The sequence below is a fragment of the Oncorhynchus mykiss genome, chromosome 9 (assembly GCF_057628025.1).
Source record: "Oncorhynchus mykiss isolate SJ-2025 chromosome 9, ASM5762802v1, whole genome shotgun sequence".
Taxonomy (NCBI): Eukaryota; Metazoa; Chordata; class Actinopteri; order Salmoniformes; family Salmonidae; genus Oncorhynchus; species Oncorhynchus mykiss.
Window position 1 is genome coordinate 81,944,963 of NC_143030.1, and position 17,577 is coordinate 81,962,539.

The 17,577-nt window shown below is 48.0% G+C and overlaps 1 protein-coding gene across 1 annotated transcript in view; it reads left to right on the plus strand.

Annotated features, from left to right (window-relative positions):
- The window catches only part of abcd1 (ATP binding cassette subfamily D member 1), a 29,058-nt gene extending 11,580 nt beyond the window's left edge, over positions 1 to 17,478 (plus strand). Inside the window, exons 6-12 of the mRNA XM_036989100.2 lie at positions 1,850 to 1,992; positions 2,583 to 2,754; positions 4,908 to 5,002; positions 8,867 to 9,012; positions 13,295 to 13,525; positions 13,713 to 13,838; positions 17,162 to 17,478. Of these exons, the coding sequence (XP_036844995.2) occupies positions 1,850 to 1,992; positions 2,583 to 2,754; positions 4,908 to 5,002; positions 8,867 to 9,012; positions 13,295 to 13,525; positions 13,713 to 13,838; positions 17,162 to 17,438 (1,190 nt within the window). The 3' untranslated portion in view covers positions 17,439 to 17,478. The remainder of the gene's footprint in view (positions 1 to 1,849; positions 1,993 to 2,582; positions 2,755 to 4,907; positions 5,003 to 8,866; positions 9,013 to 13,294; positions 13,526 to 13,712; positions 13,839 to 17,161) is intronic.
- Positions 17,479 to 17,577: the final 99 nt, after the last annotated feature.

The window sequence follows — 17,577 nt, forward strand, 5'->3', positions numbered from 1 at the left end:
CCCACTAGTCACATCAAAGATTCTCCCTCATTTCATTACACTAGTGTCAGAAGTAGGGTACTTTACTGTCTGTGTAGACGCTGAGGGGGGGGAGGCCATTGACCAGGCATCTGGCGGAGGAGCAGGCTTATTTAATGGGACATGGTGAAAGTACAGTCACATGGTTGCAGAAAGGTAAGTTTAGGCTATTTCCTCCATGCTGCAGTGGTCTAAATCACTGCATCTCAGTGCTCGAGGCGTCACTACAGTCCCTGGTTCGAATCCAGGCTGTATCGCATCCGGCCGTGATTGGGAGTCCCATAGGGTGGCGCGCTCCTTAACGTTCCTTGATTTGGGAATCATTGCTCTAACCATGCTAGTGCCAGCCGCTGAGTGGGAATCATCGAGCTAACCATGCTAGTGCCAGCCGCTGAGTGGGACTCCACTACAGCGAAGTCTATGAAGACCAGACCCTTTCTTTGCTGTCCAGTCCAATGGGTGCAAGGCGGCCTTGAACAGGAACCTCGAGGCCCATCCATGTAGCACATAGACCAGTAACGGGGGTTCAGAGCCCATATGAAGACTCTTCACAGACCAGTAATGGGGGTTCAGAGCCCATATGAAGACTCTTCACAGACCAGTAACGGGGGTTCAGAGCCCATATGAAGACTCTTCACAGACCAGTAACGGGGGTTCAGAGCCCATATGAAGACTCTTCACAGACCAGTAACAGGTTCAGAGCCCATATGAAGACTCTTCACAGACCAGTAACAGGTTCAGAGCCCATATGAAGACTCTTCACAGACCAGTAACAGGTTCAGAGCCCCTATGAAGACTCTTCAGACCAGTAACAGGTTCAGAGCCCATATGAAGACTCTTCACAGACCAGTAACGGGGGTTCAGAGCCCATGTGAAGACTCTTCACAGACCAGTAACAGTTTCAGAGCCCATATGAAGACTCTTCACAGACCAGTAACAGGTTCAGAGCCCTTATGAAGACTCTTCAGACCAGTAACAGGTTCAGAGCCCATATGAAGACTCTTCACAGACCAGTAACAGGGGTTTTCTATCATCATAGTTGCAGCAGCTCCTGGTGAGCGTCAGTCCAACTCCAGGGAGCTGCCTGGCCCAGTAGGTGATGCAAAGGGCTCCAACACTGTCGCTTTATCAGGTCGGAAGCCGTTTAGGTTGAGACGCAACAAAAAAACCACTGTCTCCTTAATGGAGCCTTTACCTTATTCTGGGTCGGTCGCACGCCATCCTTGTCAACGTAGAGCCCCAGGAACTCAACACTGCACTCTGCGGTCGCGCCTCAGCACTTTCCTCTGCTGAGAGTTATGCTCTTCCAGCGTCCAGCTTGTAATCACTGTCATCCATCCAGATACTGCTGGACCCCTGTGATGCCAGCTAGCAAGGTTCATGTAGCTTTGAAATATGGACACTGCTGTGGACACTCCAAACTGGAGCCTTGTTGCCCTCAAAAGCCCCCTGTGAGTGTTGGTCAGGGCATCTCCTGCGTCTCCATCCAAGGCTCGCTGCTGATTGGCTCATGTTGTGTCCAGCTATGTCTCATCTGTTTACAGTAATGCTAGATTACAGTACTAAACCCACAGCAACCCCCCCCCCCCCCCCCCCCCCCCCACCCCACCCCCACACATATGAAACGGGCTCCGACGTCCTCTGGACTTTGGATTAACAGTGATGATCCATCAGACTGAGGCTGGGGAAGCGTTTGACCGTGTCCCCGAAGGAGCAGGCTTACAAATGTGTATGTATGGGCTATGACGTGTTTGTGTATGGGCTATGACGTGTTTGTGTATGGGCTATGACGTGTTTGTGTATGGGCTATGTATCTTCTGAATGCTTTCAGACTCCGAGGATGTGAAGCAGTTGGCCATGAATTTGAAAGAGGAGGACCTAGTGAGTGAGAGGGCTCAGGCCTTCTCCACCGCTCGGAACCTCCTCAACTCCGCCGCAGACGCCGTCGAGAGAATCATGAGCTCTTATAAGGAGGTGAGGCTATAGAACCGGCTCCTAGACCCTAACCCCTCACTGTCAAGAGGATCATGAGCTCTTATAAGGAGGTGAGGCTATAGAACCGGCTCCTAGACCCTAACCCCTCACTGTCAAGAGGATCATGAGCTCTTATAAGGAGGTGAGGCTATAGAAACGGCCCCTAGACCCTAACCCCTCACTGTCGAGAGGTTAATGAGCTCATACAAGGTGAGGCTATAGAACCGGCTCCTAGACCCCAACCCCTCACTGTCAAGATTGATCATGAGCACCATCAAGGAGTTGAGGCTCCTTGACTTCTCATTGATTGATTGCGTTCCAAGTGTCACCCCATTCCCTTTACAGTGCAGTACCTTTTTGACTTGTTTTTACCAGGGACTGAACACTTTGTCATTTACTGCCACAACCTGGGCATTAGTTACAGGGGTCAAGCGTTCCATTTCCTTTCATTTTGAACCATGATAAAGTAGACTTAACAACTAGTGAGTCTTTGGGGAAACCACTGCTCTATCATGGATCTAAACCCTTTAATTAACTCTACCACCTGCCCTGATTTTACTGGATAACCTTTGACCTTTGACCCGGTCCAGGTGACCGAGCTGGCTGGCTACACAGCCCGCGTGCACGAGATGTTCACTGTGTTCGAGGACGTGCGTGCGGGCGTGTTCCGTCGCTCTGCGGAGGGAGGAGATGAGCAGACGGGGGGAGGAACACAGCTGGTGCAGCACGGCATGAGGGTGGAGGGACCAATCATGATACGAGGTAAACTGACTGACAAGGAATTCAACCAATCACTAGGTTAACCAATGGTATTCAAAGTGTAACTGCAGTGGTATTTGTTTTTGTATGTTTTTTTAATTTTTTTAAATTAAATTCAGATGACAGATTATTGTATGGGACAATATACAAATGTTTTTTGAGAAAGAATTTGAAAAATACAATTTTATTGAGTAACTGTATTTATTGGTTTCTTAACATTTTAATAAGACACTAGTTAGGTTTCCATCCAATTGGTGACAGATTTTCAGGTGAATGTTCTAGAATGTATATTTCATGTGAATGTTCTAGAATGTATATTTCATGTGAATGTTCTAGAATGTATATTTCATGTGAATGTTCTAGAATGTATATTTCATGTGAATGTTCTAGAATGTATATTTCATGTGAATGTTCTAGAATGTATATTTCATGTGAATGTTCTAGAATGTATATTTCAGGTGAATGTTCTAGAATGTATATTTCATGTGAATGTTCTAGAATGTATATTTCAGGTGAATGTTCTAGAATGTATATTTCATGTGAATGTTCTAGAATGTATATTTCCCCACTGGTGGTGTTTCTACCAAATGGACTTCTTGCAGATATTTCATTTTTAAATCGGTGAGAGATGATGTAGTGCACACAGTGGATTTTTTTCATGTACCCAAATAATTAAAAAAAAATTCCATTTGTTTCCATCACATTTTCAACAAACCATTAAATAGCAAATGTGCCTACTCAAGTCTTGGCACGTGCGCGCGAACCAACCGCTCGTAGAGCAGAGGAGGCTCTGCAGGGAGGCTCGTCGACATGATGAGATCATTATGGATAATATTTCTATCGGTCGACCAGAATAAGAGCATCAGTATTTATTGTAAAGGAGCATCAATATCACTGTGGACTTCCACCACCCTGTGAAATTAATCAAGTTATTTCATCTGTAGCCTAATGAACTGCATGGTTTCCCAGCGAGTCATAGTGGGAGGACCAGACACCGTATCGTCACGTGACCAGACACCATATCGTCACGTGACTCCAAGTATGATGGTTATACTGAACAAAAATAGTTAAAGTTCATATAAGGAAATCAGTCAATTTAAATATATTCATTAGGCCCTAATCTATGGATATCACAACTGGGAATACAGATATGCATCTGTTGGTCACAGATACCTCAAAGGTAAGGGAGTGGATCAGAAAACCAGTCAGTATCTGGTGTGGATCAGAGAACCAGTCAGTATCTGGTGTGGATCAGAGACCCAGTCAGTATCTGGTGTTGCCACCATTAGCCTCATGCAGCGTGACACATCTTCTTCACATAGAGTGGATCAGGCTGGTGATTGTGGTCTGTGGAATGTTGTCCAACTCTTCTTCAATGGCTGTATGAAGTTGTTGGATATTGGAGGGAACTGGAACACACTGTCGATCCAGAGCATCCCAAACATGCTCAATGGGTAACATGTCTGGTGAGTATGGAGGCCATGTAAGAACTGGGACATTTTCAGCTTCCAGGAATTGTGTACAGATCCTTGCGACATGGGGCTGTGCATTATCATGCTGAAACTTGGTGATGACAGTAGATTGTTGTGTAATTAATGGGCCTCAGGATCTCGTCACTTTACCGACACAAAGATCCCACTATGTTGAACGAACAAATTATCGGTCGGATTTTATCAAATTGTACTGGAACTTCCGGGTTCCATCACAGCTTGCCTTTTCATGAATACATGTTCTTCTCTCTATGTAACTTGATGATAAAAAATCGGTACATTTCAATTTTACATCCAGAAATGACATTCAATTCATGACATTTTCACTGATCAAAATGAAAAGATACCAATAAATACCGTTATTTGGTTCTTACAAAAACACTTCACTGAACCTGTGGATCTTCTGTGCTGTGTTCACCTGATGGTGTTGATCAGAGACCTGTCTGTCTGTGTTCACCCGTCTGTCTGTTCACCCGTCTGTCTGTCTGTGTTCACCCGTCTGTGTTCACCCGTCTGTCTGTCTGTTCACCCGTCTGTCTGTGTTCACCCGACTCCTCTTTGGGTCGGTCATCTAATGGTATTACACCATCTTGTTACAATGGTACTGTGATTTTTGGTGTGTGTCTATTCTGGGTCCTGAACTGTCCCGTTTGTGTGCGTGTGCAGGTCAGGTGATAGACGTGGAAAAGGGCATCAGCTGTGAGAACCTTCCCATCATCACACCGACAGGAGACGTTGTCGTGTCCAGCCTCAACATCAAGGTGACGCAGACACCCTCGACTCCATCAACACAACCTAACAAGCTAGATCTGCTCTGGGTTTTCTAAAACTAACCAGCTTCAGTTAGCTTCACATTCCAGCTCAGGCTTCGTCCGTATTACGACGGTGGATACTGCTCGTCCGCCTGCGCGTCACATGTGACATGGTCGAACGCAGAACTCTATATTGAGACGATGCTGAAACATCAAGCCATTGGCGAGTCACTGCCGGCTACCTGTCGGCAGCGTCGTCTCTGGTTGGCTGCCTGTCGGCAGCGTCGTCTCTGGTTGGCTGCCTGTCGGCAGCGCTGGCTACCTGTCGGCAGCGTCGTCTCTGGTTGGCTGCCTGTCGGCAGCGCTGGCTACCTGTCGGCAGCGTCGCCTCTGGTTGGCTGCCTGTCGGCAGCGTCGCCTCTGGTTGGCTACCTGTCGGCAGCGTCGCCTCTGGTTGGCTACCTGTCGGCAGCGCCGGCTACCTGTCGGCAGCGCCGGCTACCTGTCGGCAGCGCCGGCTACCTGTCGGCAGCGCCGGCTACCTGTCGGCAGCGCTGGCTGCCCGGAATCAGATGAAGCATATTCTTCCTTTTTAAACATTTTTCTTTCTAAAGGTGCTTTCTAGTCCAGCTAGCAGCATCCTTAATCTGTGGTCGGGGAAACGGGACATTTTTCAAGATCCCTGGTCCAAACAAGACTGCAACCGGGGGAACAATGTTTCAGCCAAAACAACCAAGACTGCAACCGGGGGAACAATGTTTCAGACAGAACAACTTAGACACGACAACAGGGGGAACAATGTTTCAGACAGAACAACTTAGACTGCAACCGGGGGAACAATGTTTCAGCCAAAACAACCAAGACTGCAACCGGGGGAACAATGTTTCAGACAGAACAACTTAGACACGGCAACCGGGGGAACAATGTTTCAGACAGAACAACTTAGACACGACAACAGGGGGAAAAATGTTTCAGACAGAACAACTTAGACACGGCAACCGGGGGAACAATGTTTCAGACAGAACAACTTAGACACGGCAACAGGGGGAACAATGTTTCAGCCAGAACAACTTAGACACGGCAACCGGGGGAACAATGTTTCAGCCATAACAACCAAGACTGCAACCGGGGGAACAATGTTTCAGACAGAACAACTTAGACACGGCAACCGGGGGAACAATGTTTCAGACAGAACAACTTAGACACGGCAACCGGGGGAACAATGTTTCAGCCATAACAACCAAGACTGCAACCGGGGGAACAATGTTTCAGACAGAACAACTTAGACACGGCAACCGGGGGAACAATGTTTCAGACAGAACAACTTAGACACGGCAACCGGGGGAACAATGTTTCAGCCATAACAACCAAGACTGCAACCGGGGGAACAATGTTTCAGACAGAACAACTTAGACACGGCAACCGGGGGAACAATGTTTCAGACAGAACAACTTAGACACGGCAACCGGGGGAACAATGTTTCAGACAGAACAACTTAGACAAGGCAACCGGGGGAACAATGTTTCAGACATATATCAGCCATAACAACTCTGTATAAAGGCCATTATAGACCTACAGTACCAGTCTAAGATTTGGACATGCCTACTCAAGGATTTTTCTTAATTTTTTTATTATTAGAGAATGCAAAGCTGTCATCAAGGCAAAAGGGAGGCTACTTTGAAAAAATCTCAGATATAAAAATATACTAGTGCACTAGAGAGGATAGGGTGCTATAGTAACTTAGTATGCTTACTACATGATTCCATATGTGTTATTTCATAGTGTTGATGTCTACACTATTATTATACAATGTAGATAATTGTACAAATAAATACCCTTGAATGAGTAGGTGTGTCAACTTTTGACTGGCATTAGTTAGACACATTACTATCCTAACGACGATAAACCAGACTTTTAAACTCCCAGGGAGCATAGATATGTTATCTAGAACCGGACGTGTCCTGTTCTAGATAGGGCTGCTACCCCAGGTCTCTGTGTCCTTGCCTGGCTTCTTGTGTGACACAGTGATAACAGCAGCAGCATTGGTTCACTACCAAATGCCATCCTATTCCCTATATAGTGCACTGCCGACTCTGGTTTAAACGTTGTACACTATGAAGGGAATAGGGGGCCATTTGGGACACCTATAGCACCAGAGAAAGACGACTGAACACTGATCTACCCTCTGTGGAACTGTTGTAAACCTGACAGAGAACCTGGGGTCAGCTTGTTAGTATAAACCACATTTTTTTAAACATTAATTGTATCTTCATTTAACGAGGCAAGTCAGTTAAGAACAAATTCTTATTTTCAATGACGGCCTAGGAACAGTGAACTGCCTGTTCAGGGGCAGAACAACAGATTTGTACCTTGTCAGTCTATCCTCTCTAGTGCACTACTGTAGCACCCTATCCTCTCTAGTGCACTACTATAGCACCCTATCCTCTAGTGCACTACTATAGCACCCTATCCTCTCTAGTGCACTACTATAGCACACTATCCTCTCTAGTGCACTACTATAGCACCCTATCCTCTCTAGGGCACTACTATAGCACCCTGTCCTCTCTAGGGCACTACTATAGCACCCTGTCCTCTCTAGGGCACTACTATAGCACCCTGTCCTCTCTCTAGGGCACTACTATAGCACCCTGTCCTCTCTCTAGGGCACTACTATAGCACCCTGTCCTCTCTCTAGGGCACTACTATAGCACCCTGTCCTCTCTCTAGGGCACTACTATAGCACCCTGTCCTCTCTCTAGGGCACTACTATAGCACCCTGTCCTCTCTCTAGGGCACTACTATAGCACCCTGTCCTCTCTCTAGGGCACTACTATAGCACCCTGTCCTCTCTCTAGGGCACTACTATAGCACCCTGTCCTCTCTCTAGGGCACTACTATAGCACCCTGTCCTCTCTCTAGGGCACTACTATAGCACCCTGTCCTCTCTCTAGGGCACTACTATAGCACCCTGTCCTCTCTCTAGGGCACTACTATAGCACCCTGTCCTCTCTCTAGGGCACTACTATAGCACCCTGTCCTCTCTCTAGGGCACTACTATAGCACCCTGTCCTCTCTCTAGGGCACTACTATAGCACCCTGTCCTCTCTCTAGTTCAAATCAAGGTTTATTTGCTGAATGCTGACTTATACGGCGCAGGGGCTGTGTACGGGGCGCAGGGGCTGTGTACGGGGCGCAGGGGCCTCTCTCTCTCTCCAATGCATCAGAACAGACGGCAGCGGCCTCTCTCTCCCTCTCTCCAATGCATCAGAACAGAGGGCAGCGGCCTCTCTCTCTCCAATGCATCAGAACAGAGGGCAGCGGCCTCTCTCTCTCTCTCTCTCGCGCATCAGAACAGAGGGCAGCGGTCTCTCTCTCTCTCTCTCTCTCATGCATCAGAACAGAGGGCAGCGGCCTCTCTCTCTCGCGCATCAGAACAGAGGGCAGCGGTCTCTCTCTCTCTCATGCATCAGAACAGAGGGCAGCGGCCTCTCTCTCTCTCTCTCTCTCATGCATCAGAACAGAGGGCAGCGGCCTCTCTCCAATGCATCAGAACTATGGCATTTAAGAAATTAGCATTTTTCTGTATGGTCTGTGTGAGAGAGAGCGAGTGGGGATCATGGTGTGCCCCAACACAGTAAGCCCCCTGTTTAAAGAATCCTTTCATGATCGTTTCATCAGTGGCTAGTTCCACACTGATCTCCTCACACACACACAACAGTACCATAGCTTGATTGTTTTAGCTAGCTACATTCCTGCTCCATAGAGTGTATAAGGTAGTAGGCTACTGTGTGGGGAACCCTGGCTCTGATCATTGGATTCTCCTATAACCCCCCCCCCCCCCCCCCCCCCCTCCCCTCTCCTCTCTCTCCCCAGGTGGAGGAAGGTATGCATCTGTTGATAACAGGACCTAACGGCTGTGGGAAGAGTTCTCTGTTCAGGATCCTCAGTGGTCTGTGGCCAGTCTATGGAGGGGTGCTTTACAAACCACCACCCCAAAACATGTTCTACATACCTCAGAGGTTAGTGTTCACACACACACACACCTCCGTGGTCTATGGCGCTAAAGTCTAAGGCAATTGCTAGGGGTGCTAACACCAGTCTTCAGGTCTGGTGGAGGCCCACTTTCTAGTTTATTTTCCTGGATGTATATCATTTTATTTTTTTTGTGGCATTCTACGGTATGTTTTGTCATTTGAAATTACTAATGTAAACAAAAAATAAACGTCCTCTCTGTCAACTGCGTTTATTTTCAGCAAACTTAACGTGTAAATATTTGTATGAACAGGAGATTCAACAACTGAGACATAAACTGAACAAGTTCCACAGACATGTGACTAACAGAAATGGAATAATGTGTCCCTGAACAAAGGGGGGGTTCAAAATCAAAAGTAACAGTCAGTATCTGGTGTGGCCACCAGCTGCATTAAGTACTGCAGTGCATCTCCTCCTCATGGACTGCACCAGATTTGTCAGTTCTTGCTGTGAGATGTTACCCCCCTCTTCCACCAAGGCACCTGCAAGTTCCCAGACATTTCTGGGGGGAATGGCCCTAGCCCTCACCCTCTGATCCAAAAGGTCCCAGACGTGCTCAATGGGATTGAGATCTGGGCTCTTCGCTGGCCATGGCAGAACACTGACATTCCTGTCTTGCAGGAAATCACGAACAGAAGGTTTCTTGTCTGGTCCAGCGACGGTTGTTTTGTGCCCAGAGGCGACATTGTTGCCGGTGATGTCTGGTGAGGGCCTGCCTCTCTCAGCCTATTGCGGACAGTCTGAGCACTGATGGAGGGATTGTGCTTTCCTGGTGTAACTCGGGCAGTTGTTGTTGCCATCCTGCACCTGTCCCGCAAGTGTGATGTTTGGATGTACTGATCCTGTGCAGGTGTTACATGTGGTCTGCCACTGCGAGGCCGATCAGCTGTCCGTCCTGTCTCCCTGTAGCGCTGTCTTAGGCATCTCACAGCACGGACATTGTAATTTATTGCCCTGGCCACATCTGCAGTCCTCATGCCACCTTGCAGCATGCCTAAGGCACGTTCACGCAGGTGAGCAGGGACCCTGGGCATCTTTCTTTCTGTGTTTTTCAGAGTCAGTAGAAAGGCCTCTTTAGTGTCCTAAGTTTTCATAACTGTGACCTTAATTGCCTACCGTCTGTAAGCTGTTAGTGTCTTAACGACCGTTCCACAGGTGCATGTTCATTAATTGTTTATGGTTCATTGAACAAGCCTGGTTTAAACCCTTTACAATGAAGATCTGTGAAGTTATTTGGATTTTTATAAATTCTTTTTGAAAGACAGGGTCCTGAAAGGGATGTTTATTTTTTTGCTGAGTTTATTTGTAACACCCCAAAAAGGTTAAACATTTTTTTAAAGAACCTGACCAAGTAAATAGACCAGAAACGCTTCTGTAGACCGTTTCGTCGTCGTTGTCTACCACCTCTCTGTAGGCCATTTCTTCGTCGTTGGCTACCACCTCTCTGTAGACCGCTTCGTCGTCGTTGGCTACCACCTCTCTGTAGACCGCTTCGTCGTCGTTGGCTACCACCTCTCTGTAGACCGTTTCGTCGTCGTTGGCTACCACCTCTCTGTAGACCGCTTCGTCGTCGTTGGCTACCACCTCTCTGTAGACCGTTTCGTCGTCGTTGGCTACCACCTCTCTGTAGACCGCTTCGTCGTCGTTGGCTACCACCTCTCTGTAGACCGTTTCGTCGTCGTTGGCTACCACCTCTCTGTAGACCGCTTCGTCGTCGTTGGCTACCACCTCTCTGTAGACCGTTTCGTCGTCATTGGTAACCAGGCCAAAAACTGTTGTCGTCATCTAGTTTGATGACTAAGTTGGAACTGTGTGATGAAACACAGTCACGTGTATACAGAGAGGAGACTGCGGCCCTTGTGGGGGGGGCTCTGTGTTGAGGTAATGTTGCCCATCTGGGGCGGCAGGGTAGCCTAGTGGTTAGTGCTGGACTAGTAACCGGAAGGTTGCAAGTTCAAACCCCCGAGCTGACATGGTACAAATCTGTCGTTCTGCCCCTGAACAGGCAGTTAACCCACTGTTCCTAGGCCGTCATTGAAAATAAGAATTTGTTCTAAACTGACTTGCCTAGTTAAATAAAGGTAAAATAAAAAAATCTTCACCAGTTCGGGGGTGGCCCGGACCCAGGACCCAGTTGCTTAGGGAGGAGTTCAGTCCCAGGGTTCTGAGCTTTCTGGTGAGCTTAGAAGGCATTGTAGTGTTGAACAGCATTAATTTTGTCCTGGTGGTTGAGGGCAGTGTGCAGTGCAATGGTGATTGCATCATCTGTGGATTGGTCAGGGTGGTAGGAGAATTGGAGAGGGTGGAGTGTCGGAGGGACGAGGTGATGTGGTCTTTTGACTAGCCTCTCAAACCACTTCATAATGACTGAATTGAGGGCTACGGGTCGGTAAGGATGATGGTGGACATCTTGAAGCAGGAGGGGAACTCGTTAGCACAGTTCCTCTGAAGAGATGGCTAGGTTTCACAGTTCCTCTGAAGAGATGGCTAGGTTTCACTCGTAAGCACAGTTCCTCCTGAAGAGATGGCTCGTTGGCACAGTTCCTCCTGAAGAGATGGCTCGTTGGCACAGTTCCTCCTGAAGAGATGGCTCGTTGGCACAGTTCCTCCTGAAGAGATGGCTCGTTGGCACAGTTCCTCCTGAAGAGATGGCTCGGTGGCACAGTTCCCCTGGGGAGATGGCTCGGTGGCACAGTTCCCCTGGGGAGATGGCTCGGTTTCACAGTTCCCCTGGGGAGATGGCTCGGTTTCACAGTTCCCCTGAGGAGATGGCTCGGTTTCACAGTCTCCCCCGGGGAGATGGCTCGGTTAGCGCAGTCTCCCCCGGGGAGATGGCTCGGTTAGCGCAGTCTCCCCCGGGGAGATGGCTCGGTTAGCGCAGTCTCCCCCGGGGAGATGGCTCGGTTAGCGCAGTCTCCCCCGGGGAGATGGCTCGGTTAGCGCAGTCTCTCCCGGGGAGATGGCTCGGTTAGCGCAGTCTCCCCCGGGGAGATGGCTCGGTTAGCGCAGTCTCCCCCGGGGAGATGGCTCGGTTAGCGCAGTCTCCCCCGGGGAGATGGCTCGGTTAGCGCAGTCTCCCCCGGGGAGATGGCTCGGTTAGCGCAGTCTCCCCCGGGGAGATGGCTCGGTTAGCGCAGTCTCCCCCGGGGAGATGGCTCGGTTAGCGCAGTCTCCCCCGGGGAGATGGCTCGGTTAGCGCAGTCTCCCCCGGGGAGATGGCTCGGTTAGCGCAGTCTCCCCCGGGGAGATGGCTCGGTTAGCGCAGTCTCCCCCGGGGAGATGGCTCGGTTTCACTCGTTATTTGAGGTAATTTTTTGGGGGCTTCACGAAGCTTGTCATAAAATGGCACTTCCTCTACAAGGCTTGCTCGAGGACTGCGACGATTGAACTGTCAATCAAAGACGTGACCGAAAAGGATTTTGCACGCTTCTGATTGGCTGATAATCTAGTTGGGTCGTTTCTCACACAAGAATCATTTTAGTTGACTTGGCTTACACTAGCAACAAGATATGCCAAATGTCTAAAAACCACAGACACAAGTCTCATAGACAGAAATCGGGTGGTTTGACCACAGACACAAGTCTCATAGACAGGAATCGGGTGGTTTGACCACAGACACAAGTCTCATGGCCAGGAATCAGGTGGTTTGACCACAGACACAAGTCTCATGGCCAGGAATCAGGTGGTTTGACCACAGACACAAGTCTCATGGCCAGGAATCAGGTGGTTTGACCACAGACAAGTCTCATGGCCAGGAATTAGGTGGTTTGACCACAGACAAGTCTCATGGCCAGGAATTAGGTGGTTTGACCACAGACAAGTCTCATGGCCAGTAATCGGGTGTTTGACCACAGACAAGGCTCATGGCCAGGAATCAGGTGGTTTGACCACAGACAAGGCTCATGGCCAGGAATCAGGTGGTTTGACCACAGACACAAGTCTCATGGCCAGGAATCGGGTGGTTTGACCACAGACAAGGCTCATGGCCAGGAATCAGGTGGTTTGACCACAGACACAAGTCTCATGGCCAGGAATCGGGTGGTTTGACCACAGACAAGTCTCATGGCCAGGAATCAGGTGGTTTGAAATGTTTCTTGAAATATTTGATTCCATGTGCTGCTTGGTTGTTCAGATTTCAGGAAAAAGAACCGATTTTTTAAAAATCATATGCCAAGAAAATCTGATTTAACTTAGCCAGATCTGTAAAGCATTGTTATGTGTGGTTTTTCTATAGTTGATCTTAATGTTTGTTTCGTGTTTGTCCATCAGACCGTACATGTCAGTGGGAACCCTGCGAGACCAGTTGATCTACCCAGACACCGAGACCGAGATGGAGGAGAGAGGATTCACGGACCAGCAGCTAGAGGGGATCCTCGGAACCGTCAACCTGGTCTACATACTGGAGAGGGAAGGCGGGTGGAGTGCAGAAAGCGACTGGAAGGATGTGTTGTCAGGAGGAGAGAAACAGAGGATTGGGATGGCACGGATGTTCTACCACAGGTATGTCACATATAATAAACTGTATTCTTCACCAGACACGTGTAAGGATGGAAACTAAAAACCTAGCTGTTGTCTCAACGCGATTAAAAAAAAAAAAAAAATCTATTCCTATACCGTATCAGCGTTAGAGGACTGGAAATGGTGTCTTTGGATTTCACACTAATGCAGTGTGTGTTGTCTTGCCCAGGCCTAAGTATGCCCTGCTAGACGAGTGCACCAGCGCTGTCAGCATCGACGTGGAGGGGAAGATCTTCCAGGCAGCAAAGGATGCTGGGATAGCACTGCTGTCGATAACCCATCGACCCTCCCTCTGGTCAGCATGCTTATCAATCAACCTATTTATTTATTTATATAGCCATTTTTTATTTTTTTTTACAGATTCAGTATTTATTCATCTAACAATTCATTCCTGAAGGAAACTTGTTTTGTATGGGGAACATAAATATGAAATTAGATTGGTTTTCTGATCTAAGCAATGTGCTCTAGAAGGTGAGACTGAGTTTACACAGGAAATCAGTCAATTGAAATAAATACATTTGGCCCTAATCTATGGATTTCACATGACTGAGAATACAGATATGCATCTGTTGGTCACAGATACCTCAAAGGTAAGGGAGTGGATCAGAGAACCAGTCAGTATCTGGTGTGGATCAGAGAACCAGTCAGTATCTGGTGTGGATCAGAGACCCAGTCAGTATCTGGTGTTGCCACCATTAGCCTCATGCAGCGTGACACATCTCCTTCACATAGTTGATCAGGCTGGTGATTGTGGCCTGTGGAATGTTGTTCCACTCCTCTTCAATGGCTGTGTGAAGTCGCTGGATATTGGGCGGGAACTGGAACACACTGTCGATCCAGAGCATCACGAACATGCTCAATGGTGACATGTCTGAGAATGGAGGCCATGGAAGAACTGGGACGTTTTCAGCTTCCAGGAATTGTGTACAGATCCTTGCGACATGGGGCTGTGCATTATCATTGTGGTTGTAATGCCGGTTGGACGTAGTGCCAAATTCTCTAAAACGATGTTAGAGACGGCTTATGGTAGATACATTAAATGTAATGCCATAAGAGAATATAAAAGGAAAAATGCTCCCTAACAGGGGATGTACATTTCTGATCTTTTCATTCCCCGCTCATGAAACATGGGAGCAAAACTTTAAATGTTGTTTTTATATTTTTGTTCAATATACATTTGAGTTATTTTTTTAAAACATTTAGCTCAACATTAAATGTACTTTACCAATTTAGTGTGGATAGAGCTGCTTGCTTGGTGAGCGACTTTATTTCAATCTGTGTAGGAAAGTCGTTAAGAGCAAATTTAGTATTTTGACGTAACAGCGTGGTTTTGCTCATAAAGGAAACCGAGCGCGCTGATCTGCCTGTCAGTGTGGGGCGTGAGATGTGACTGAAATTAAGGGCGAGAGGATTGAGGAGACTTGACTTGGAGGAGATGGGCATCTTATTATGAGATGCATTATCTGAATTAGACCCACAGAATTTTACCTGCGGAGGACTGGCTTCCTACGGAGGAACTTTTGAAATGTCTTTGAACTTCTGAGAGTTGGTTTAACGTTGGACCAGAGCAAATGTTATAACTAGCTAGCTAACAGGCTTGTGTGCGCAGCGCAGCAATTTAATTAAGAACGCCTTGTTTTAGTTCAATAAAAACAGTGAAACGCGATAACTGTAGTAGCATTGGGGAAAAAGTAAATGTATTCTCTAATTAAACATGTCTCCCTAATTTCTGAATGAGTCTTGTGATGTCGGCGGTAAACATGCTTCAGAGGGGAAGAGACTGGGTAACCTACTCCAGCTGGGAGGCAGACTTTGGAATACGTTGGAGTGACAGTGTGAGGGTTTTATTGCGATTTGTGGGACTTAAAAAAAGAAAAAGAAATTGTTAATAACCGGTTCTCGTGTGTTTTTTTTTAATTCAGGGAACAGAACCGAAACTGATCCATAGTGTTCCGGAACAGAACCGTTATTTAAAATAAAATAACGGTTCTGTTCCGGAACAGAACCGAAACTGATCCATAGTGTTCCGGAACAGAACCGTTATTTTAAAATAAAATGTAAAATAAAAGAACGGTTCTGTTCCGGAACACTATGGATCAGTTTCGGTTTGGATTGTGTTCCTCATGATATTTTTCGGTTCTGTTCCCTGAACCAATTCCAACACTTGGTCAAAAGACCATTTAGTGGGGGGTAAAAGGGTGTGTATATATACATTAGGAAGCAAATGGAAGCCAAATGAAACTGGGTTTTTTTTGTGACTAGTGAATACACCCCAGAATTGGGTTTCCTGTGTAAACGCAGCCTGAGTATATATGCAACCTCCAGTAGGGGGCAGTGGTGATCTGAGAGTTCAGCCTCTGTCACTGCTGTGTCTTTTATATGGAGTAGAGGCCAGGCAGGAACATCCCATACCCCTAGTCACTTCATATGGAGTAGAGACCAGGCAGGAACATCCCATACCTCTAGTCACATGGAGTAGAGGCCAGGCCAGGCAGGAACATCCCATACCTCTAGTCACATGGAGTAGAGGCCAGGCCAGGCAGGAACATCCCATACCCCTAGTCACTTCATATGGAGTATAGTGGAGGCCAGGCAGGAACATCCCATACCCCTAGTCACTTCATATGGAGTAGAGACCAGGCAGGAACATCCCATACCCCTAGTCACTTCATATGGAGTAGACCAGGCAGGAACAACCCATACCCCTAGTCACTTCATATGGAGTAGAGACCAGGCAGGAACATCCCATACCTCTAGTCACTTCATATGGAGTAGAGACCAGGCAGGAACATCCCATACCCCTAGTCACTTCATATGGAGTAGAGACCAAGCAGGAACATCCCATACCCCTAGTCACTTCATATGGAGTAGAGGCCAGGCAGGAACATCCCATACCCCTAGTCACTTCATATGGAGTAGAGGCCAGGCCAGGCAGGAACATCCCATACCCCTAGTCACTTCATATGGAGTAGAGACCAGGCAGGAACAACCCATACCCCTAGTCACTTCATATGGAGTAGAGACCAAGCAGGAACATCCCATACCCCTAGTCACTTCATATGGAGTAGAGGCCAAGCAGGAACATCCCATACCCCTAGTCACTTCATATGGAGTAGAGGCCAGGCAGGAACAACCCATACCTCTAGTCACTTCATATGGAGTAGACCAGGCAGGAACAACCCATACCCCTAGTCACTTCATATGGAGTAGAGACCAGGCAGGAACAACCCATACCCCTAGTCACTTCATATGGAGTAGAGGCCAGATGAATCGGTTCCCCACGCAGCCTCTCTACCCGTAATGAAGCGGTTCCCCACGCAGCTCCTATACCCGTAATGAAGCGGTTCCCCACGCAGCTCCTATACCTGTAATGAAGCGGTTCCCCACGCAGCTCCTATACCCGTAATGAAGCGGTTCCCCACGCAGCTCCTATACCCGTAATGAAGCGGTTCCCCACGCAGCTCCTATACCCGTAATGAAGCGGTTCCCCACGCAGCTCCTATACCCGTAATGAAGCGGTTCCCCACGCAGCTCCGATCTCTCTGGATAACGGTGATCCATTTGATTTTAATACAATGTTAGTCAATCTCAAACATGCACCTTTCCTTCCCATTACAGGAAGTACCACACCCATCTGCTTCAGTTCGACGGAGAGGGTGGCTGGCGCTTTGAGAGGCTGGACGCCTCCACACGTGTCTCTCTCCAGGATGAGAAACAGAAGCTGGAGTCCCAGCTCTCTGGGATACCCAAGATGCAACAGCGCCTGTCGGATCTCTGCCGCATGCTGGGGGAGGACGCCACCCTGACGGGAACCGGAGGAGAGGAAGCGGGGGGGGAGGAGGAGAAGGAAGCAGGGGAGGATGAGAAACTGGAGGAGAAGGAGAAGGAAGAGTGATGAACAAGGACAATAGAAGGATGATGATCATCGGATGCAAGGATGGGAATGAGAGAACTTTTGGCCCTGTCCAGAAACAACCCCCTGGGGCATTTGTCCCCTGAGGCAAGGTGGAGCTGTACTCATATTGTTCCTAATA